General features: G+C 45.8%; 1 protein-coding gene across 1 annotated transcript in view; it reads right to left on the reverse strand.

Annotated features, from left to right (window-relative positions):
- Nucleotides 1–25807, reverse strand: part of LOC130368092 (uncharacterized) — a 65505-nt gene that overhangs the window by 31242 nt on the left and 8456 nt on the right. The window contains exon 3 of the mRNA XM_056571378.1: nt 12804–12845. Within this exon, the coding sequence (XP_056427353.1) occupies nt 12804–12845 (42 nt within the window). The remainder of the gene's footprint in view (nt 1–12803; nt 12846–25807) is intronic.

The following is a 25807-nucleotide window of genomic DNA, read 5'->3' on the forward strand; positions in this document are numbered from 1 at the left end:
TGCGCGCGAGGGGTAACCGCGGACAAAAGGCGTGTTCTTACCTTTATACTAATGCATTCCCCCCTCCATCTTTATCCCCTTGTGCTATTATTCCCCCTCCCTCTGATCCCCTTGAGTCATTATTCCCCCTCCCTCTGATCCCCTTGAGTCATTATTCCCCCTCCCTCTGATCCCCTTGTCTCATTATTCCCCCTCCATCTTTACCCCTTATATTATTCCTCCTCCATCTTTATCCCCTTGTGTTATTACTCCTCCTCCATCTTTATCCCCTTGTGTTATTACTCCTCCTCCATCTTTATCCCCTTGTGTTATTATTCCTCCTCCATCTTTATCCCCTTGTGTTAATATTCCTCCTCCATCTTTATCCCCTTGTGTTAATATTCCTCCATCTTTATCCCCTTGTGTTCTTATTCCCCCCTCCATCTTTATCCCCTTGTGCCATTATTCCTCCTCCATCTTTATCCCCTTGTGCCATTATTCCTCCTCCATCTTTAGCCCCTTGTGTTATTATTCCCCCCTCCATCTTAATCCCCTTGTGCCATTATCATCCAATATGGCAAAAGGGGATCGGGATCAGATGGAGGGGAGAATAATAGCACAAGAGGATAAAGATGGAGGAGGAATAATAACACAAGGGGCTAAAGATGGAGGAGGAACAATAGCACAAAGGGATAAAGATGGAGGGGGAAATAATGGCGCAAGGGGATAAAGATGGAGGGGGAATAATGGCGCAAGGGGATAAAGATGGAGGGGGAATAATGGCGCAAGGGGATAAAGATGGAGGGGGAATAATAGCACAAGGGGCTAAAGGTGGAGGAGGAATAATAACACAAGGGGCTAAAGGTGGAGGAGGAATAATAACACAAGGGGCTAAAGGTGGAGGAGGAATAATAACACAAGGGGCTAAAGGTGGAGGAGGAATAATAACACAAGGGGATAAATATGGAGGAGGAATAATAACACAAGGGGCTAAAGGTGGAGGAGGAATAATAACACAAGGGGATAAATATGGAAGAGGCATAATAACACAAGGGGATAAAGATGGAGGAGGAATAATAGCACAAGGGGATAAAGATGGAGGAGGAATAACACCACAAGGGGCTAAAGATGGAGGAGGAATAACACCACAAGGGGCTAAAGATGGAGGAGGAATAATAACACAAGGGGCTAAAGATGGAGGAGGAATAATAGCACAAGGGGATAAAGATGGAGGGGGAATAATAACACAAGGGGATAAAGATGGAGGGGGAATAATGGCGCAAGGGGATAAAGATCGAGGAGGAATAATAACACAAGGGGATAAAGATGAAGGGGGGGGGGGGATAATCAACCCTCCCCCTCCATATTAATCCCCTTGTGTTAATATCCCTCCCTCCATCTTATTCCCCTTGTGTCATTATTCCCCCCTCCCTCTGATCCCCTTTTGCCATTTTCCCCCCTCCATCTTAATCCCCTTGTGCCATTATTATCCGATATGGCAAAAGGGGATCATAGGAAGGGAGAATGGCGCAAGGGGATTAAGATGGAAGGGGAGAGGGATAATGGCGGAGGGGGGATGGGGAGTAATAAAGCACAAGGCATTAAGATGGAGTAGGGAGGGATAATGGCAGGGGGGGGGGATGAGGGAGAAATAAAGCACAAGGCATTAAAATGTAATGCCTTGTGCTTTACTGCTTCCACCACCACACCCCCGCCGCCGCCATTATCAGTCTCCCCCTCCATCTTAATGCCTTGTGCTCTGTCCAATACACTTCCCCCCCACCTCGTCCAAAACACTTCACACCCCCCCTCCTCCAATAAACTCCCCCCCCCCCACCTCGTCCAATACACTCCCCCTCCCCCATCCAATACACTTCTCCCCTCTGGCCCATACAGTTGTTTACTTTCTTTTTTCGTATTACCTGGCCTCCGGCGGGACCCTGTTCGCTGCCACTTTATGCAGTGCAACCCATTCGGCGGGACTGCACCGACTTATGACGTCCTCCTGCGTTGTGCGGCAACTCCGCGCAACGTAAGGGGAGGTCACACGTCTCCCCGGCAACGCTACTGTACAGTGAGCTGCCGCAGCTAAAAAAAAAAAATGTGCGCTGTCAAATACTGGCCAATGCATGGCCGGTATTTGACAGTGCTTTCGCGTACCCCCGCTAAACCCGTGGCGTACCCCTTGGGGTACGCGTACCACTGGTCGAGAACCCAGGACCTCGAGGAAATTGTGTAGATACAGATTTTTATTTTTTTAAGTATTTATTTATGTTTTGTATACAATAAACAAATACCACAAGAAAGTGTAACATGCATCAAGAGCCTCCGGAGGCCAACAGGTCAATTCCATCACAGTGACAAGGATATAACAACAGGAAGAGCAATCAAGCACATAAGGAAAGAGAATCCCCAGTACCACCAGAGAAGTCCCACACCACGAGAAGCATACATTCACACTACCACACATCCCAATGACTTCAACCACCCCCCATCCCGCAATACCAATATCCTGTTATAGGAAACTTAATGGACCACTCCAGACAGCTGGTCAGCCAAAACATCCAGTAAAAGCCATGGAGTCCATACCTTGTCAAATTTCTTTCGGGCACCTACATATTTATTTACCGGGTACAGCCAGCGAGACAAAGGGGGAGGGGAAGCATCCTTCCATGTCATTACTACCACTTTATGGGAAAAGAATAGCAAGAATCGGATCAGTATAAGTCTATGCAAACCAGAAACCACTTCATTTAGGACTCCCAGCAAGCACCACACAGAGGTAAGCAGGAAGGGGAAATAAAGATTTACTGCCAAAAAACCCATTACCTCCCTCCAAAAAGAGGCTATAACTGGACACTCCCAAACCGCATGAAAGTACCAACCTCCGCAGAACAACGAAAACGTAAGTCAGACGGGGAAACCCTGATATGTTTCAGTTTAGCAGGGGTATAATATAACCTCAAAACATACCGAGACTGAAACAACAAATCCCTACTACTAACCACCGTGGAGTAATAGGAGCCCTCAACTTCCTTCCACTGGTACGCAGACAAATCAGGAATATCAGCCACCCATTTATGATAGGCATTCGAGAACTGGCTAGGCCCCAGTGTCTGGAGAAGAGCATTCAACTGAGTAAGGGGTCTAGAGAAATCCATGGTGCCCAGAAGAATATCCACATCAGAAAACGAAATTGCACTTGAACCGCATGCCTAAGCTGAAGATATCTATAGAAGGAACTTCCAGAGATACCATAGCGTTCTTTCATTTCCGCAAAGGGCAAGATCCTCTCAGAGCAAGTTAATCATGAACTTGACTCCATTAGAACCCCAGAATCTGGATTCCTGTAACCCATGTAGGTGAGGTAAATGTACATTCCCCCACAAGGGTGCCCTAGGAGATACTGAAAGCTATGGAAACCTGCTCAACACCACTGACCACACTTTAGCTATAGTTTGCAAGGGAAGAGTATAGGAAAGAGAATGGGACCTGTATAGTGAGCTACATAGGAACCCATAAGCGCTCTGGCCAAGATACATCCAGATTAGTGTGAATGTGGGCTCTAGGGTTATCAACTAAAAGGCGGATCCAAGCACAAAAACAGGGACCAAACCCAAGGGCTCCCAGAACCTCTCAGACATAGGGCCATACACACAGAATCAAAAGCTTTGAAGACATCTAAATTAACCATACCCCCCAGAAGGAAATCTTGCCTCCACCGCCGCAATATTAAGTTGTAGAAGCTTAACATTAACATCCGTGGCTCTACCCAGCATAAACCCAGTTTGGTAGGGATGAATGACAGAGGTAATGACGACATGAAGGTGCATAGCCAGTACTCTAGCTAAAAATGTAATATTAACTTTAAGAAGGGAAATAGGTCTGTAAGAATCAGGTAGCAATGGATCCTTACCAGGCTTGGGGAGCATAACAATTAAAGCTTCTCTCAGAGTCTGGAAGAGAGTCCGCGATAGCTATCGAGTGAAACAATTTAATGAGAATAGGGACCAACTTCTCCTCATTCATCCCGTACCAGTCACCGATCATCCCATCTAGACCCGGGGTCTTCCAAGAAGGAAGGTCACGAATAGCCTGGCTCACCTCTTCAAATGTAAAGGGAGCATCTAATGCCTCTGCCTGCACCCAACTAAGCGTGGGAAGGGTCAAGTGTTGTAGGAAAAACAGGATCTCCCCCTTACAGGACTGGACAGGAGCAGAATATAAAAGGCATAGAAGTCTCTAAAGACTGAGGGTCAGACACCACAGCCCCATCACCCCCCGATACAAGGAATCGAGGCAGCCGGCCTACAAGCTCTTGCCAAATATGCTATCAACTTCCCATTCTTGTCCCTAAACTCAAAAAGGGCCACCTCCCCATCTGCCAACCACAGCTGGATCCTGTCCCACAGAACCACTGTCCCGCCGACCTCTGGGCCCTAGCCCACGCCCTCTCGTTATCTGGGGAGGGATCCCTGACATACATCCCTTCCAAAGCACTCACCTCCGCCTGCAGCCCCCCCCCTCCATAGCTGACCTAAGCTACTGCTGACCCGCCACACCAGCTATAAAGGCACCCCGAATCGTGGCCTTCTACGCATCCCACTGAAATAAGGAGGTCAGGATGAGAAGCATTATGCTGCATGAGCTACCCGCAGCGCCTCCGCCCTCAAACAACCCAGAAGCATGCGCCAAAGGCGGGAATGGGGTCTAGGGCCTAAATTGAGGACTACAACTAAATCTGAGTGGTCTGGGATCCCCCACACAAAAACCAAACAGTTTGGAATAAGTCTAAACAAAACATTCCCCAAACTTCCTTGTCTAGCACTATACGGACAGAATAAAAACTATGCCCTAACAGTGCAGACCTAGACCCTAAAATACAACTACCAGGGGGCGTTAGAAGAACACCTAGCAAACTAAACTAACTCACTCCAGAACCCTTCCACCACCCCCTATTAACACTAAAATGGCCGATAATTAAGGAAGAGAAGCAACTTGATCTGGCAAAGGATGAAGAGTGTCCTCAACAGTAGAGACCCTGCTCTCCACCACCTCAGTGCGTTCACGTATCTTTTGAGTCTCATGCCGTAAGATGACAAACTCCTGCCGCAGTTCATCCACCTAGGACACCATAATCGCTTGACAGGAGGTAAAGGCCGCAAAAAGTTCAGAAAACTGTTGATCCATTGTGGCAGCATCATATGCCGGTCTCTCAGGGGACTGTTGCTGTAGAGGAGTTGGAGACCCCTCAAACAAGGACAGCAGAGGATCAGGAGTCGCCACTATGATGGTCCAGATCTCTAGAGAACTGGCTCAGCTATTTCACCGCCTGCACAGAGACTTTAGCAGCAAGCGCGGTCTGAGCACCAGGGTCCCGACTGGACAGACCACAGGAGCGGGAGGACCCGTCAGAGGAGGCCTCCTCATCAGAAGTTGGCCGAGAGGCCTCAGCATTCAGTTTGGATTTCTTATTGACAGTCACACAGAGCAGGTAGAAAGTCACTAGTAGCACAGTCCAAGGAGCACAGGGCACCCCAAAAAGGAAAGCAGGCCCCAGCAAATGTGCGATGCACCACAAGTCCCAGCAAGCCCAGATGCAGCCCACAAGGGTACTCAAAGTTAGCAAGCAGCTCAGCAGTCTATAAAGCAGAGACCACCTCCAGAGGGAGGCAGCACAGGGTGCACTGTAACCCACAGAGAGCAGCAGGAATGGGAGGCCAAATGGAGCAAAGGGTATAGAGGACAGCCCAGACAGTCCCTTTATCATGCAGGGCTGCCTAATTCTATTGAGGGGAGCAGTCCAGGCAGCAAGGGATCACACTGTACTTGCAGCAGGTAGCAGAGGCCCCACAAGATGTTGACTCCTTCCCTCCCCAGTGAGCTCTTGCTGGCCACGGGAGTTGCCACAGCAACCAATGAGAGGAGAAAGGCCCCGCCAACGAAGACCTACAATGGCACCGAACCAGAGACCTTCACTGCAGGACACCCAGGACTACACTGCAGCCAGGAAGATCCTCAGCACTGACAGCAGCCAGGGACCGCTCCGCCAGACCGCAGCAGCCACAGCCCAATACAAGCCTCACCACCGGGACCCAAATACCACAGCGCCGGAAGCCGCCTGCTCCATCAACAGCCACCGGAATTCGCCCAGGACACCACCTGAGAACCGTGCAGCACCGGGGACCCAAGCAACACTACAACCAGCCAGGCATGGCGAGTAAACAGTAGTTTAGAAGGGGAAGCGGGAACCCTCACTCTATGCGGCCGCTCGCTCCGGCATCCAGGCCATCCACCGGATGACATAATCATGGCTGCTTCCCTTCCTCTCATTCAGCTTCAGCTTCACACAGAATGGACATTATCCAGTTTCCAGGATTTGGGTTTTCTTACCAATCAAGAAAAATCCATTCTATCCCAGTCAAATATCTAAAGTTTCTAGATTTCATGGTAGACACTCAATTGACTCGAGTCTTGCTACCAAAAAGTTGAGATTAATTCAAAAAGAAATTTGATCCACCCTCAAAAACTTAACCTCCCTACGAAACATGGCTAGGATAGTAGATTTGCTTTCATCTTTCATACAAGCGATCTTTCTGGCCTCTCTAAATTGCAGGGCTCTTCAAAGACATAAAATTCAACACCCAAAAGACAGACTGGCTTATTTAGACAAAATTCTCCTTTCTCCGGGAGCCAGAGAAGAACTTCTTTGGTGGTTGCAACACATTTAGGATTAGAACAGAAAAACTTTCAGTTCCAATCCAGACTATCATAGAATCCGATGCCAGTCTCGGCAGATGGGGTGCTTGTTGCAATCACCAATCTACAGGAGGAAAATGGTCTCCTTCAGAATCTCATCTCCACATAAATTGTCTGGAACTCATCTCAGGATTTTTCCCTCTGAAGAGTTTAATAAACCATCACTCAATGTTGTGTTCTCCTTCAAATGGACAATATCTCAGCAGTCCAACATGTCAATCGTCTAGGCGGTACAAAATCAAAGATTCTTGCCAATATCACGAAAAATCTTTGGCACTTTTAGCTAGACAGGCATTTCATCCTTAAGGTGAAATAGCTTCCAGGTTTATCCAATACTGTACCAGACTGGAATTCCCGTTTTATATTGAGAGGGTAGAGATAGATCCTACACCAGATAAACGGTGTGGATGTGTAACAATTGTGGCACTTGTAGTTCGCTGCAGGCATCCTCCATTGTATGCATTTTTATGCTGGGGATCGCCCCTAGCAACGGACTACAAGGGCAGGATCTGCTCCCCCAGTATAAATGCACAACCGCATTTGGGGTTGAGCACCTCCAGCCATTTGAGACCACGTTTTTTGTTGTTTGTTTAAATTTTATATTTGGAGGTGTGTAAACTCCAACATTAATGCGCCTTGAATATCTACAAGGCCGCATTAAGGTAGCACCTGTGAGGACAGGCACCCATATTAGCCAACTCAGGTGGGGCTTGCAGCTTGCCTCCCTCCTCCCATTGCATGTGTGCTCAGTCACGCTGGAGGGTATCTGGAAGGAAGTTGTGAGTCAACCAAATGCTGCCGTAATTGCCCACTGGCCCCTGTTTTGCTTATCGTTAGGTCTCGTCTCTCTCCCCCTCCTATATTATATTATATATTATATATTATTATATATTACCGTATATACTCGAGTATAAGCCGAGACCCCTAATTTCAACCCAAAATCCCAGGAAAAGTTATTGACTCGAGTATAAGCCTAGGGTGGGAAATACCTCATCCCGCCCTGTCATCATCCAGACCCGTCATTAACATCCTCATCATCATCCCCTTGTCATCATCCCACACATCCCCCCTTCATCATCCCCTTATCATCCCACACATCCCCCCTTCATCATCCCCTTGTCATCATCCCACACATCCCCCCTTCATCATCCCCTTATCCCACACATCCCCCCTTCATCATCCCCTTATCCCGCACATCCCCCTTTCATCATCCCCTTGTCATCATCCCACACATCCCCCCTTCATCATCCCCTTGTAATCATCCCACACCCCTTCATCATCCCCACATCCCCCCTTCATCATCCTCTTCTCATCATTCGCCCTCAGTGGTCTTCAACCTGCGGACCTCCAGAGGTTTCAAAACTACAACTCCCAGCAAGCCCGGGCAGCCATCGGCTGTCCGGGCTTGCTGGGAGTTGTAGTTTTGAAACCTCCGGAGGTCCGCAGGTTGAAGACCACTGCGGCCTTCGACATCATCCAGCCCCCTCTCACCCCCTTTAGTTCTGAGTACTCACCTCCGCTCGGCGCTGGTCCGGTCCTGCAGGGCTGTCCGGAGAGGAGGTGGTCCGGTGAGGAGGTGGTCCGGGCTGCTATCTTCACCGGGGGCGCCTCTTCTCCGCGCTTCCGGCCCGGAATAGAGGCGTTGCCTTGACAATGACGCAGAAGTACGTTGGCAATGAACGCACCTCTGCGTCGTTGTCACGGCAACGTGACTATTCTGAGGCCGGGCCCGAAGCGCTTAGAAGAGGCCTCCCCGGTGAAGATAGCAGCCCGGAACCACTATCCCAACGGACCACCTCCTCTCCGGACAGTCCTGCAGCACCGGACCAGCACCAAGCGGAGGTGAGTACTCAGAACTAAAGGGGGTGAGAGGGGGCTGGATGATGTTGAAGGCCACAGTGGTCTTCAACCTGCGGACCTCCGGAGGTTTCAAAACTACAACTCCCAGCAAGCCCGGACAGCCGATGGCTGCCCGGGCTTGCTGGGAGATGTAGTTTTGAAACCTCTGGAAGTCCGCAGGTTGAAGACCACTGCGGGTGGGGGAGTTCACTCGAGTATAAGCCGAGGGGGGTGTTTTCAGCACGAAAAATCGTGCTGAAAAACTCGGCTTATACTCGAGTATATACGGTATATATTATATATATTTTATATATAAAATATATTATATATATATATATATATATATATATATATATATATATATATATATATATATATATATATATCTCGTCATGGACGATTTTGTTGATTTTGCCGATAAGCAGATAATGCCCCGCCCGCCCACCAGCACCGCGACCGCCCCCCACCCCCGACCCGCCGCACCCCCCACCGTAGTGCTGACGGTATACCGGTATGCACCGGATACCGTTTTTTTTTCTCCCACGGTATGGATTTTTGCCCATAACGCTATACCGGTCGGGCCCCTCCCCCACCCTCCGAGTCAATAACGAAAAAATGTAACTTACCCGTAATGGGGGTGGTCTGGGCCATCCATCCTTCCTGTAGTGTCCGGCGGAATTCCGGGTGGAGGGTGAACCGGTCCGGGCTTTCCTTCTCCGGGGGTCCTCTTCTCCACTCCGGGCAGGCTCCGGCCTAGTAACGCAGCATAGACGCCGCTGCGCAGTGACGCACCTGACATCACGGCGTAGCAGCGTCTATGCAGCATACTAGGCCGGAGCCTGCCCGGAGTGGAGTAGAGGACCCCCGGAGAAGGACAGCCCGGACCGGTTCACCGTCCACCCGGAATGCCGCCGGACACTACAGGAAGGATGGATGGCCCGGACCACCCCGACAGGTAGGGGGAGAGAAGCGGGTGGCGGCGGCGGCCTATAGCACCGCAAAAGCCACTGCAGTGCATTGATTTAAAGCGCCCGCTTTAAATCAATGATCTGCAGCGGTGTCGTGGGGGGATAAATAGCTGATAACTTATACCGATATTCCGGTATAAGTTATCGGCTATCGGCCCTAAAAAACAGATATCGGTTGATCCCTAATAAATAAATATATATATATATATATTGTGGTTGAGCTAACATTATTTTGATACTTTAGGCCCGGCCTGATTACAGAAATACCAGATTTGTATAGTTTCCGTTTTACTAATTCGAAAAAGGTAAATTTTTTTGTTTAAACATTCACCTGCACGTCCCCCGGAACTGCATTTCCCGGGCGTCGGGCAATAGAAATCCACATCCCTGCACACATTACATTAAAGGGGTTCTCCACCATAAGGTGATTTTAGTACATACCTGGCAGACAGTAATGGACACGTTTAGGAAGGATCTGCACTTGTCTTAGGGCTGAGATTACCATAAGACTGTGGCTAGGTTTTTGTGAACTGGTATTTCCTGTTTGACTTTTTTTACTACAAATCCCACAATTCCATCTTCCTCCCTCCCACACATCAGCCACCCCACCCATTGAAACATAAAGGAGCTGCATCCATTCAAACCAGTGTGGTTTTCAATCAGGGTGCCTACAGCTGTTGCATTAGATGCAGATTGATCTGCTGAGGCTGCGGTTATATAGTGTTAAAGGGCAGAGCACGATCTATCACTGCTCTTCCCTGCTTCTAGGAGGCTAGTGTGCAGAAACAGCGTGCTTTTAGTACAACATGGCAGGGGAGAGCAGGACTTCTCTCCCGTGCTTCTAAGAGGCTAAATAAAATCATGTCCTGTGTGCAAAGGCAGCGTACTTTTGGTACAACAGGGCAGAGAAGAGCAGGATCTATAATCCCGCTCCCCTACTTCCAGACAAGTTTTTCCCAACCATGATGGGGCTTTTTTCTTCGGCACCTTTCTGCTCCTCCGGCACTAGTAATGATTGCCATTAGGGATGTCCCCACTGACATTTATCAGTCTTTAGACAGTTTTTTGTGTCTACAAAGGCTCAAAAAAGGCACAAGCAGGGTTTATTTGCACCATTTGGCTGACACATTTCTGCTGATTTTGAGTTGCAATCCACAGATTTTGGCAATACACATGATATGGAAGGGTTTTATGAACTCTTTAATTCTAGTACGCGCCGATACCAATTACGAGTACTTTTATTTTAAAGGGAATCTGACACCAGGGTGAGGGTGGGTTCCCATTATGTTTTTCCCCATAAGGGAGCGCATACGGCAGGGGGGAGCTAAAAACTTGCGCTCCCGTATCCCTGTGTATGCGCTCCAGTATGTAATTAATTTCAATGAGTCGACCAGAGTGAAAAGTTCGGTCGCCTCATTGAAATGAATTACATACGGGAGCGCAAGTTTTTAGCTCCCCCCTGCCGTATGAGCTCCCATATGGGGAAAAACGTAATGGGAACTCAGCCTGACCCGGTTTCTGGCGCGGCTTACCGTGCTGATGTGTTGGTTCCTTGTGTGCAATGGAGGCGGCTGCTGTAATATGAGCCAAGATTTCTCTCTTCTCCATTGGGCAGAACAGGGAATGTGCATTGGCAGCTAGAGCAATGTCTCCGGAGCAATTGCGCTGATGTTCACATGGTGAGCATAGGTAGAAACCAGGTCCCCTGCATTATTTACCTATAAATTGAAGTTAGTGCCGGTGACTCTGCTGCAAGATTGCAGGGATGTGGAATTCCTATCGCCCGACGCACGGGACATGCAGTTCCGGGCAGGTGAATTTTTCCGCCCCTTAGCCCGGCCTCGGGCAAGCAGGGCCGGACCTGACAAGCACGGTGGGGATCAGCAGTCTGTATGGAGCAGGCTCCGGACTCCTGCCCACTCCATTCACTGCAGCCAGGGGCCGCCGCTAATAGACTACATGCGGCGATCGCATGCGGCATCTAAAAGGGACATGTGAATGCTATTGGGGTTGATCGACAGAAGAACCCCCCCCCCCCACCCCCCCCCCCCCCCCCCCACAGCGCGATACACTATATAGAGGTAGCCGGAGGGTTTACATCTGTTCCCTGGTGTCCCGAGGCTCTGTCATTGATAGTGCCTGGCTGGACTAGGCTCTATCAATGGACCACAGAGCACACAGATCAATAGAGTTCAACAGAACTATTGATCTGTAGGAGGAATCTAATGACACCTCCTAAAAGTCTAATAAAGTGTATAAAAAAAAATTTTTAAATATAGTTTTATTAAAAGTTTAAAAGACACCCATTAACCCCTTCCATGTTAGAAGTTCAAATCACCCCTTTTTCCTATATAAAAACATGTAAACAAACATTTAGTATCTCTGCGTGCGTAATTGTACGAACTATTAAAATATAACATTAAGTATCCCATACGGTAAATTTAAAAAGAAATACCAAACCACAGAATTGCAATTTTTATAATATCCCAGGGGGAAAAAAAAAAAAAAAAAGTTAAAAAGCGATTAAAAAGTCAGATCAATACCAAAATGGCATCGATACAAAAAACAGATTATGGTGCAAAAAATTAGCCCTCATACAGCCTGGTATGCAAACTATTTTTATTTTTTTTTAAAGCTACGGGGTCAAAAATATGGCAATTAAAGCCCCCCGGTAGCCGACAGGCCCCGCCCCCAGTAGCCGACAGGGAGGCAGCGTAGGCTGGGCTAGGGCCGTGGAGAACCGAAAGGCACTATGGGACTTGCAAAATAGAACGGAAGACAGAGCTCCATGAACCCGGAAGTACCGGAAGGCGAACAGAACGAGCGATTTGGATGGGAACCAGGTCATCATGAAGGTGAGCAAATGTCCTTTAATATTAGCTATTAAATTTATTTATTTTCTTTTAGGAATGGGGCATGGGATCTCTTTAAATATGCACACTTGGGGGAATAAATGTAATATCTGTGTCGGGGGGGGGGGGGGGGGGGGGAGAATAAATTTGTTATTATCCACAGTAGAAGTTTGAAAACCCTGGCGGAAGCCTTGAATGGCCACTTGGTGTTACAAAACAGGAAAAAAGGCTTTTTATTTCGGGACATAAAATGATTAGGAGATAAAAAAAAAGGGTATGTCCCCTGGGCTTTTGAGCTTTGTTTGCATAACAAAAAGACTAATAAGTAGACGCTGGAGCAGAAACGGGGAGTTTAAAAAGTTATGCATGACATTCTGATGACAAGTCAGCTCTAAGTATGACTTACCTTCCAAAAATGCAAATTCATCAAAAGCATCTATTGCATTATCTGAAATGCAAAAACAATACTGTAAATGCAAAAACAATACTGTAAAGTATAATTCTTTAACCCCTTAAGGACACAGCCCATTTTCACCTCTAGGACGCAGCCATTTTTTTGCACATCTGAGCACTGTCACTTTAAACATTAATAACTCTGGAATGCTTTTACTTATCATTCTGATTCTGAGCGATTGTTTTTTCGTGACATATTCTACTTTAACATAGTGGTAAATTTTTGTGGTAACTTGCATCCTTTCTTGGTGAAAAATCCCAAAATTTGATGAAAAAATAGAAAATTTTGCATTTTTCTAACTTTGAAGCTCTCTGTTTGTAAGGAAAATGGATATTCCAAATATTTTTTTTTTTTGGGATTCACATATACAATATGTCTACTTTATATTTACATCATAAAATTGACAAGTGTTTACTTTTGAAAGACACCAGAGGGCTTCAAAGTTCAGCAGCAATTTTGAAATTTTTCACAAAATTTTCAAACTCGCTATTTTTCATGGACCAGTTCAGGTTTGAAGTGGATTTGAAGGGTCTTCATATTAGAAATACCCCATAAATGACCCCATTACAAAAACTGCACCCCCCAAAGTATTCAAAATGACATTCAGTAAGTGTTTTAACCCTTTAGGTGTAGCACATGAATAGCAGCAAAGTGAAGGAGAAAATTCAAAATCTTCATTTTTTACACTCGCATGTTCTTGTAGACCCAATTTTTGAATTTTTACAAGGGGTAAAAGGATAAAATTTATACTTGAATTTGTAGCCCAATTTCTCTCGAGTAAGCACATACCTCATATGTCTATGTAAATTGTTCGGCGGGCGCAGTAGAGGGCTCAGAAGCGAAGGAGCGACAAGGGGATTTCGGAGAGTACGTTTTTCTGAAATGGTTTTTTGGGGGCATGTTGTATTTAGGAAGCCCCTATGGTGCCAAAACAGCAAAAAAATAAAAAATATGGCATACCATTTTGGAAACTAGACCCCTTGAGGAACGTAACAAGGAATTAAGTGAGCCTTAATACCACACAGGTGTTTCATGACTTTTGCATATGTAAAAAAAAAAAAAAAAAAAAAGGTCACTAAAATGGGTGTTTCCCCCCAAATTTCACATTTTTGCAAGGGTTAATAGCAGAAAATACCCCCCAAAATTTGTAACCCCATCTCTTCTGAGTATGGAGGTACCCCATAAGTTGACCTGAAGTGCATTACGGGCGAACTACAATGCTCAGAAGAGAAGGAGTCATATTTGGCTTTTTGAGAGCAAATTTTGCTCGGGGGCATGTCGCATTTAGGAAGCCCCTTATGGTGCCAGGACAGCAAAAAAAAAAAAAACGACATGGCATACCATTTTGGAAACTAGACTCCTTGAGGAACGTAACAAGGGATAAAGTGAACCTTAATACCCCACAGGTGTTTCACGACTTTTGCATATGTAAAAAAAAAAAAAATTTTTTTACACTAAAATGCTTGGTTTAGCAAAAATTTTACATTTTTTAAAAAGGTAATAGCAGAAAATACCCCCCAAAATTTGAAGCCCAATTTCTCCCGATTCAGAAGACACCCAATATGGGGATGAAAAGTGCTCTGCTGGCGCACTACAGGTCTCAGAAGAGAAGGAGTCACATTTGGCTTTTTGGAAGCAAATTTTGCTCTGGGGGCATGCCGCATTTAGGAAGCCCATATGGTGCCAGAACAGCAAAAAAAAAACACATGGCTTACCATTTTGGAAACTAGACCCCTTGGGGAACGTAACAAGGGGTAAAGTGAACCTTAATACCCCACAGGTGTTTCACGACTTTTGCATATGTAAAAAAAAAAATATTTTTTTTTACACTAAAATGCTTGTTTTCCCCCAAATTTTACATTTACAAGGGATAATAGCAGAAAATACCCCCCAAAATTTGTAACCCCATCTCTTCTGAGTATGGAAATACCCAATAAGTGGACGTGAAGTGCACTGGGGGCGAACTACAATGCTCAGAAGAGAAGGAGCATCATTGAGCTTTTGGAGAGAGAATTTGGCCATGTGCATTTCCAAAGCCCCCCCCGTGGTGCCAGAACAGTGGACCCCCCCACATGTGACCCCATTTTTAAAACTACACCCCTCACGGAAGGTAATAAGGGGTGCAGGGAGAATTTACACCCCACTGGCATTTGACGGATCTTTGGAACAGTGGGCTGTGCAAATTAAAAATGTTATTTTTCATTTTCACAGACCCCTGTTTTAAAGATCTGTCAGACACCTGTGGGGTGTAAATGCTCACTGTACCCCTTGTTACATTCTGTGAGGGGTGTAGTTTCCATAATGGGGTCACATGTGGGTATTTATTGTTTTGCACTTATGTCAGAACTGCTGTAAAATCAGCCACCCCTGTGCAAATCACCAATTTAGACCTCAAATTTACATGGTGCACTCTCCCTTCTGAGCCTTGTTGTGCGTCCCCAGAACACTTTGCGCCCACATATGGGGTATCTCCGTCCTCAGGAGAAATTGCGTTACAAATTTTGGAGGCTTTTTTTCTTTTACCGCTTGTGAAATTTTAAAGTATGGGGCAACACCAGTATGTTAGTGTACAAAAATGTTTTTTTTTTACACTAACATGCTGGTGTAGACCCCAACTTTACCTTTTCATAAGGGGTAAAAGGAAAAAAAGCCCCCCAAAATTTGTTAGGCAATTTCTCCCGAGTACGGCGATACCCCATATGTGGCCCTAAACTGTTGCCTTGAAATACGACAGGGCTCCAAAGTGAGAGCGCCATGCGCATTTGAGGCCTAAATTAGGGATTTGCATAGGGGTGGACATAGGGGTATTCTACACCAGTGATTCTAAAACAGGGTGCCTCCAGCTGTTGCTAAACTCCCAGCATGCTTGGACAGTCAATGGCTGTCCGGAAATGCTGGGAGTTTTTGTTTTGCAACAGCTGGAGGCTCCGTTTTGGAAACACTGGTGTAGGATACGTTTTTCATTTTTATTGGGGGGGGGGGGAAGGGGTGGGGGGGGGCAGTGTACGTGTGTATATGTAGTGTTTTACTCTTTATTTTATGTTAATGTAGTGTTTTTAGGTTACATTCACACTGACGGCGGATTACACTGAGTCTCCCGCTAGGAGTTTGAGCTGCGGCTGCTGCAGCTCAAACTTGAAGCAGGGAATTCACTGTAATCCGCCGCCAGTGTGAATGTAACCTGTACATTCACATGGGAAGGGGGGGGGGGGGGCAAAACTACAACTCCCAGCATGCACTGACAGAACGTGCATGCTGGGAGTTGTAGTTTTGCAACAGCTGGAGGCACACTGGTTGGGAAATACCGAGTTAGGTAATAGGTTCTATTACCTAACTCTGTATTTCCCAACCAGTGTGCCTCCAGCTGTTGCAGAACTACAACTCTCAGCATGTACTGATTGCCAAAGGGAATGCTGGGAGATGTAGTTATGCAACAGCTGGAGGCACGCAAGTACAACTCCCAGCATGCCGAGACAGCCATTTGCTGTTCCTGAATGCTGGGAGTTGTAGTTTTGCAAGATTTAGAGGGGTTCAGGCTGGAGATCACTGACAGTGGTCTCTAAACTGTGGCCCTCCAGATGTTGCAAAACTACAAATCTCAGCATGCTAAGACAGCAAACTGCTGTCTGGGCATGCTGGGAGTTGTAGTTTTGTAATATCTGGAGGGCTACAGTTTAGAGACCACTGTCAGTGATCTCCAGCCTGAACCCCTCTAAATCTTGCAAAACTACAACTCCCAGCATGCCAACACAGCAAACAGCTGTCAAGGCATGGTGGGAGTTGTAGTTTTGCAACATCTGGAGGGCGACAGTTTAGAGACCACTCTCTAAACTGTCGCCCTGCAGATGTTGCTAGGCAACAGACTCCCGGACACGCGGCGTCATACTCACCTCCACCGCCGCCGTGATCACAGCCTCCGCCGGGTAAGGGACCGCCGCTGCCACTGCTACACGGTTCCCCCCGCTGTGCCCGGACACCGATGGGTGGGCATAGCGGGGGGAACCGAACTTTAACCCCCCCGCCCCCAGTCTGCTATTGGTCGGCCGCTCCGCCGATCAATAGCAGGAATAGGAGGGGTGGCAACCCTGCCACCTCACTCCTATCTCTTCAAAGGGGATCGAGGGTGTCTTGGACACCCCCGATCCCCCTTATTTTATCGCGGCGCCGCAGTTGATGGGCAGGGGGAGAGCGCTCCCCCTGCAAACACCGTAGATGCCGTGATCAGAACTGATCACGGCATCTATGGGGTTAATGCTGCCGGGACCGGCATGATCGCGGCCCCGGCAGCTGCGGTGGGACTCCGGCTGTGATTGACAGCTGAGTCCCACCCGCGATCTCCTGCGCTGCCCGCGGCAGAGCAGGAGATCGCTTGGACGTATGCATACGTCCATTTGCGCGAACGTGTAATTCGCCTGGACGTATGCATACGTCCAATAGCGGGAAGGGGTTAAACACAAAAAGGTACAGATCACAGCCCCAAAAAATTAAATGAGCTCTCATATATCTATATATAAATTATAGTTCTAGTAGTTAATGTTGGAGGTATCAGAAAAGGCCAATTTTATGCAAGCTGATTTTTTTTTAGTAGTAGAATAAAAACAAAAACTGCCGCAGGGATCCGCAACTAACGGCCAATTAGTCTTTTGTTCAGGGGTACTCCTGTGGAATTTTTATTTTATTTTTTAAATCAACTGATGCCAGAAAGTTAAACAGATTTGTAAATGACTTCTATTAATAAATCTTAATCCTTCCAGTACTTAATAGCTGCTGAATACTACAGTGGAAATTGTTTTCTTTTTGTAACAGTGCTCTCTGCTGACATCTGTCCATTTTAGGAACTGTCCAGAGCAGCATGTGTTTGCTATCAGGATTTTCTCCTACTCTGGACACTTCTTAAAATGGACAGAGATGTCAGAAGAGAGCACTGTGGTCATGATGTCAGCAGAGAGCTCTGTGTTCCAAAAAGAAAACCATTTCCTCCGTAGGATTCAGCAGCTAAAGTACTGGAAGGATTAAGATTTTTTAATAGAAGTAATTTACAAATCTGTTGAACTTTCTGGCAGTACCCCTTTAACCCCTTAAGGGCTCAGCCCTTTTTGCAATTCTGACCACACACTTTATGCATTAATAACTCAGATGCTTTGACCAATTATTCTGATTCTGAGACAGTTTTTTCGTGACACATTCTACTTAATGTTAGTGGTAAATTTTTGTCAATAATTGCATAATTTCTTTGTGAAAAATTCCAAAATTTGATGAAAAAATTGAAAATTTCGCATTTTTCTAACTTTGAAACTCTCTGCTTGTAAGGAAAATAGATATTCCAAATAAATTATATATTGATTCACAAATACAATATGTCCACTTTGTGTTGACATCATAAAGTTGACATGTTTTTACTTTTTGAAGACATTAGAGGGCTTCAAAGTATAGCAGCAATTTTCAAAATTTTCACTAAAATTTCAAAATCTGAATTTTTCAGGGACCAGTTAAGTTTGAAGTGGATTTAAAGGTGCCTTTCTGTGAGAAATATGTTTGGTATTAAAATTTGGAGGACAATGTACTCTGGACTGGTACATTGGAGTATAATTCAGGGGAATTAAAATCAGGGAAAAGGATAAAAATTGTAGTGCTCCATGGAAGTGTGATACTCCCTGAAGCAGTTTGTAATGCAGAGGCCCGGATGTTCAGGGCAAGTGTCACACTGAGTGGTGGTGTCCTTCCGAATCCCCCTCCTGTGACACACTGCATTTTTTCTGGGATCATCCCTTCTTTCCAGTGTGGGGGACCTCACCTGGAAAGTGTTGGCCGGGGACGATCCGGGGTACGCGCAAAAAAATTCCAAAGTCCAAAACAGCGTATTTTTGGTCACTTTTTATATAATGAAAAGATGAATAAAAAGCGATCAAAAAGTCAGATCAATGCAAAAATGGTACTGACAAAAACTTCAGATCATGACGCAAAAATTGAACCCTCATAGCGCCCTAAACACTGAAAAATAAAAAAGTTATAGGGGTCAGAAGATGACAATGTTAAACGTATACATTTTCCTGCATGTAGATATGATTTTTTTCTGAAGCAATACAAAATCAAACCTATATAAGTAGGGTATCATTTTAACCTTATGGACCAAGAGAAGATAAGGTGTCATTTTTACCGAAAAATTTACTACGTAGAAACGGAAGCCCCCAAAAGTTACAAAATGGCTGTATTTTTTCAATTTTGTCGCAATGATTTTTTTCCCCCGTTTCGCCATAGATTTTTGGGTAAAATGACTGATATAAATACAAAGTAGAATTAGTGGCGCAAAAAATAAGCCATAATACAGATTTTTAGGTGCAAAATTTTAAGAGTTATGATTTTTTAAAGGTAAGGAGGAAAAAACAAAAGAGCAAAAACCGAAAAACGCCCGGTCCTTAAGGGGTTAAATCTGATGGGAGACTCATCAATAGCAACCTCCCGCCCCGGGACATTGGCCTCCTGGGGACATGCCGCATTATCAGCATAATGCAAACATTTCCGAATGGCCTCGAACCGGGGACGGGTCATGGCCATACCGTAAAGCGGGGTCTGGTAAAGGACGTCCAACCTCCAGTATTGCCAGACATTTTTTTTTTTTTTTTTTTTTTACTAAACCCATATGCAGCACGAGGCCCCAAAAGGTCCTCATTTCGGCCGCATTGATTGCGTTATATCCATTGGGTCTAGCTAAAAATGAGCCCGGGTTTGCGGCGACAATCTGTTGGGCATACAGGTTCGTCTGGTCAACCATCAGATTGAGAAAGTAGTCGCTGAAAAAAAAAACTGAAATAGTCCATTTCAGTGAACCCGACAATGTCAATCTTGATTCCTGAGTCACCAACAAACTCAGGAATCACGGGTTCGTGGTCAGCTGGTTCAGTGCAGACAAGTTTGCTGGTACGGGGCACCAGTGAACTTGGCTGGGGGGGCTTGACTAGTATGAGTGCCAAGGGGACTCATACCAGCATGGCGCACAGGGATCAGGAGCAGAGGAGGTTTGCAGCCTCGCTTGGCTGAGTCTCCGCCGCCTTGGCGGCTCATCAGAAAATGATAAGGACGACGAGGAAATAAGGAAGGTGGGGTCTTCCTCGTCCTCTGAGACGCTGTCGGAGGCAAGTATGGCACATGCCTCCTCCGCTGAAAGCGCCCTGTGGGCCATTTCCCTACACTAATGGGGGCGTGAAATTATAAATGTGGGGGGGGGGAAGCTTTATTGGTGCGTGTGCTGCGTGTGGTGTGGTGCGATAATACCTCCCTAACCTACTAACCTGCCCTAAGAACAGAAATATAAAAATATGAAATAAAAACTTTAAAAAAAAAAATAAATAAATACTTCTTGCGCAAAAAACCATGCACCAAAAAAAAGCGTTTACCTAATCAGTGGTGTGCACACTGATTAGCGCTTGGTGGCAGTAGGGGGTGCAGAAGTCAGTGGGGGGTCCTGCCGCTCAGCCTAGAACAGTGGCTGGTGGCAAGTACACAGATCCCCACACAAAAAACCCGAAAAAATAAAATAATAAAACGCTTAACCCCGAAAAAAGCACCCGCCTGAACCACCCAAAAAACCCTGCTGATCAGTGATAAATCACTGACAGCGGTAGGGCAGGCCGCACACACAGGGACGGTCCGTCCACACAGTACAGGCCTGCTACTGGTGGCACGGACCGCCTATAGGTGCAAAAGAATAAATAAATAAAAAATAAAAAATAAAGCAGCTTTAACACGAAAAAGCGTCCGCACCACAACCACAAAAAAAAAAAAAAACGCTGCTCCGTACTACGGGAATGATCAGCGGTGGGTGGGCTTTAGCTAACGGTGGCAGACCGCTCTTTAGCTAAGAGGGCCCGGCCACACGTTTAGTGCAAAAATTTAAAAAAATAATAAAAAAATAAAGGTCTGCGCCCCCCAAAAAAACGCTGGGGGCAGACCGCAGCGACCCTGTAGGGCCGGGGTCACGCAGCTAAAAGGTGCTACGGACCAACGGACACCTACAGACAGTGCACCAAAAATAAATAAATAAATAAAAAAATATAAAACCCTAACTGTCCCTACCTTATCTAATGCTTTCCCTAACTGCTTTCTGTGCCAAGGGGCCGCAGAAAGGAGGGCACTTTCTTTCACTTTTTTGGCACTGAGGGGGGAGATTGCAGTACGGAGCTCCGTCCTGCACACCAGTTCAGAAGAAAATGGTGGGCAGAGTGGAGCATCGTGCTCCTGCACCCTCCTCCCCCCTCCCCAAACTGCGGCCACCCAATCACTGCTGTACTGGGGGATGGCAACAGTGCCGCCCCTCAGTACTATATGGATGATGATTGGTGGTGTATATTACACCACCGATCATCATCATCATGACCCAGATGACCCGGAACCGCAGCAGAACGCCGATTAGTATTTACCGGCGATCTGCTGCGATCGCCGATATGGGGCACACTGCCGGGATTGCCTGCTGATGATTTCAGCAGGCATCCGGCTCCAATCCCCGCCCGGCGAGCGGTGGGGAACAGAATCGCAGAAAATCGCTGGTCTGAATTGACCAGCGATTTGCTGCTATCGCCGACATGGGGGGGGGGGGGGGGGGGGACATGCCGGGATGTCTGCTGAACGATATCAGCAGGCATCCCGGTCCCTGCCCGGTGAGCGTCAGGGACCGGAAGAACGCAGGGCGTAGCCATACGCCCCGAGTCCTTAAGGACTCGGAAATGGGGGCGTATGCATACACCCTGCGTCCTTAAGGGGTTAAAGGCCATTAGTGTGACAGAGTTCAACGGGAGGCATAATGGGCACAGAGGATCCCCTTCACTTTAATGGGATTCTCCGAAGTCCGTTATTGCAGTTGTTATTCTACTGGAAGATAGCGGGAGAAAAAGATGCCACAAGCACAAATTTTTCTCCCGCTATCTTCCAACAGACCCGCTACTGACAGGCAGTAGCGGTAGTGTGAAATAAGCCTAAATTGGGTATCGTTTTAATCGTATGGACCTACAGAAAAAAAAAGAGTACTTTTTTTTTAAGCCACCCAAATTACAATTTTTTTTTTCTTTCAATTCTGCCCTACAAATTTTTGTTTCACAGAAGATTAGTTAGTAAAATGAGTGTGATTTAATTCCAAAGTGGAATTTGTGGCAAAAAACCCAAGCCCCCTATATAAAAAGTTCTCAAAAATTGACCATATAAAAAAACAAAACAAAATGGACTTGCCTTCCGCCACTCCCCCATGCCTCTGGTATCTCACTCCTCATCTGTGCAGTAATCCTCTTCCCCCCATGTGGAAGATCAGTCATACTGCAGCTCAGGTAATCGCCGGCAGCATCATTATCCTGCTTTGGCCGATTTACTGACCGGCAGTGTGACTTTCAGCCCTGTCACCAGGAAGAAGACCGATGCCGGGGCCGAATACGTGACACTGTTACTTAGCTAATCACTAGCTGAGGTGGGACATTGCTGCGACTGGCAGTAAGCTGAGCCGCAGGCTGATGGATCGACCACAAAAAGGAAGATTATTACTTCGGTGAGATACCGGAGGCACCAGTGGGAAGCAGCAGGAGTTAAGTCTATATAGACATTCTGGGCAAATTTAGAAAATGATAATTAAAGGAATGTTTTCCTTTAAAGTTAAATACAAGTTCATTAAACCACAGACAACACCAGGGGCGCATTGGCCGTCTGGTACTTAACCCCTTAACGACTCAGGGTTTTTCCGTTTTTTCATTTGACATTTTTCCTCCTTACCTTAAAAAAATCATTTCAGTTTTTCACCTAAAATTCTATGTGAGAGCTTATTTTGCGCCACCAATTCTACTTTGTAATGACATCCGTCATTTTACCCAAAAATCTACAGCAAAACGGGGAAAAAAAATCATTGTGCGACAAAATTGAAGAAAACACACTATTTTGTCACTTTTGGGGGCTTCCGTTTTTACGCAGTACATTTTTCGGTAAAAATGACACCTTATCTTTATTCTGTAGGTCCATACGGTTAAAATGATACCCTACTTGTATACTTTTGATTTTGTCGTACTTCTGAAAAAAATCATAACTAGAAGCAGTAAAATTTATATATGTTAAAAATTGTCATTTTCTGACCCCTATAACTTTTTTATTTTTATGGGGACGGGACGGTGTGAGGGCTCATTTTTTTGCGCCGTGATCTGAAGTTTTTATCGGTACCATTTTTATTTTGATCGGACTTTTTGGTCACTTTTTATTCATTTTTTAATGGTTTGAAATGTCACCAAAAATACGCTATTTTGGACTTTGGAATTTTTTTGCGTGTACGCCATTGACCGTGCGGTTTATTTAATGATATAGTTTTATAGTTCGGACATTTACGCACGCGGCGATACCACATGTTTATATTTATTAACATGTTTAATTTTTTTATTATGGGAAAAGGGGGGTGTTTTGAACTTTTGTTCAGGAAAGGGTTAATACATATTTTTTTACAGTGTTATAGCACTCATAGAGGGCTATAGCAATGCACACTGATTCATTGCACAGATCCCTGCCATGGGTTACCATGGCAGCAATCAGTGCTATCGCCACTTGACTGCTCCTGCCTGGATCTCAGGCACGGAGCAGCCATTCGGGGATCGGACGCCGAGGAGGCAGGTAAGAGCCCTCCCGGTGTCCTACTCGCTGTTCGGGATGCCGCGATTTCACCGCGGCGGTCCCGAACAGCCCGACTGACTAGCCGGGATAGTTTAACTTTCACTTTAGAAGCGGCGGTCAGCTTTGACCGCCGCTTCTAAAGGGTTAATACCGCACATCGCCGCGATCAGCGATGTGTGGTATTAGCCCCGAGTCACGGCCGTTGATGAGCGCCGGGACTAATGCGGTATAATGCGGGATCGCGGCACGACCCCGCTTCATATCGCGGGAGCCGGCACAGGACGTAAATATATGTCCTGTGTCGTTAAGGGGTTAAGGACCCAGCCAATTTTCACTGTAGGACCCGGCCATTTTTTGCACATCTGACCACTGTCACTTTAAGCATTAATAACTCTGGGATGCTTTTACCTTTAATTCGGATTCAGAGACAGTTTTTTCGTGACATATTCTACCTTATGTTAGTGGTAAAATGTTGCCGATACTTGTATAATTTCTTGGTGAAAAATTCCAAAATTTGATGACAAAATTGAAAATTTAGCATTTTTTTACTTTGAAGCTCTCTGCTTGTAAGGAAAATTAATATTCCAAATAAATTATACATTGATTCACATACACAATATGTCTACTTTATGTTTGCATCATAAAGTTGACATGTTTTTACTTTTGGAAAACATCAGAGGGCTTCAAAGTTCAGCAGCAATTTTCTAATTTTTCACAAAATTTTCAAAATCGAGGACCAGTTCTGTTTTGAAGTGGATTTGAAGGGTCTTCATATTAGAAATACACCATAAATGACCCCAATATAAAAACTGCACCCCTCAAAGTATTCAAAATGACATTCAAAAGGTTTGTTAACCCTTTAGGTGTTTCACAGGAATAGCAGCAAATTGAAAGAGAAAATTCAACATTTTCATTTTTTACACTGGCATGTTCTAGTAGACCCAGTTATAGAATTTTTACAAGGGGTAAAAGGAAAGAAATCTTCCTAAAATGTGTAAACCAATTTCTCTCGAGTAAGAAAATACCTCATATGCGTATGTCAAGTGCTCTGTGGGTGCACTAGAGGGCTCAGAAGGGAAGGAGCGACAGTGGGATTTTGGAGAGTGAGTTTTTCTGAAATGGTTTTTGGGAGGCATGTCACATTTAGGAAGCCCCTATGGTGTCAGAACAGAAAATGTAAAAAAAATAAAACACATAGCATACTATTTTGGAAACTACACCCCTCAAGGTACGTAACAAGGGGTCCAGTGAGCCTTAACACCCACAGGTGTTTGACGACTTTTCGTTAAAGTTGGATGTGTAAATTATTATTTTTTCACTAAAATGCTAGTTTTCCCTCAAATTTAAAAGGAAATCTGTCATCAGAATCACCAGCACTAAACCTGTTACACAGGCTTGTAGTGCGGGTGATCCTGATTAAAACGCTCCTTACCTGGTTAAAAATGGTTGAGCGCTTCTTAAGATATCTATATTTTTAGTTTTCTGTTATTCCCTGGCTTGGGACTCAGTGGGAGGTGTTATCATCTGGGACTCAGCCACACGTCATTCTAGCTGGGCGGAGCTGCCGCCCGGCTCATGAATATTCATGAACTTATCCTCGTAATCTAACTCCTTTTTCTAGGTCTGGTGGGGAGGGCCGCGAGGATAAGTTCATGAATATTCATGAGCCGGGCGGCAGCTCCGCCCAGCTAGAATGACGTGTGGCCGAGTCCCAGATGATAACACCTCCCACTGAGTCCCAAGCCAGGGAATAACAGAAAACTAAAAATATAGATATCTTAAGAAGCGCTCAACCATTTTTAACCAGGTAAGGAGCGTTTTAATCAGGATCACCCGCACTACAAGCCTGTGTAACAGGTTTAGTGCGGGTGATTCTGATGACAGATTTCCTTTAAAATTTTTACAAGGGATAATAGGACAAAAAGCCTCCCAAAATTTGTAACCCCATCTCTTCTGAGTATGGAAATACCCCATGTGTGGACGTCAAGTTCTCTGCGGGCGAACTACAATGCTCAGAATAGAAGGAGCACCATTGAGCTTTTGAAAAAAAAAATAGTTTGTAAGTGCACATGGCCCCTGACTTCCATTCCAAAGTCCCCCGTGCTGCCAGAACAGTGGACCCCCCCCCCCACATGTGACCATATTTTGGAAACTACACCCCTCACAGAATTAAATAAGGGGTGCAGTGAGTATTTACACCCCACTGGAGTTTTTCATTTTCACGGACCACTGTTCCAAAAACCTCTCAGACACCTGTGGGGCGTGAATGCTCTCTGTACCCCTAACAACATTACATGAGGGGTGTAGTTTCCAAAATGGGGTGACAT

Source organism: Hyla sarda, chromosome 1 (assembly GCF_029499605.1).
Source record: "Hyla sarda isolate aHylSar1 chromosome 1, aHylSar1.hap1, whole genome shotgun sequence".
NCBI lineage: Eukaryota > Metazoa > Chordata > Amphibia > Anura > Hylidae > Hyla > Hyla sarda.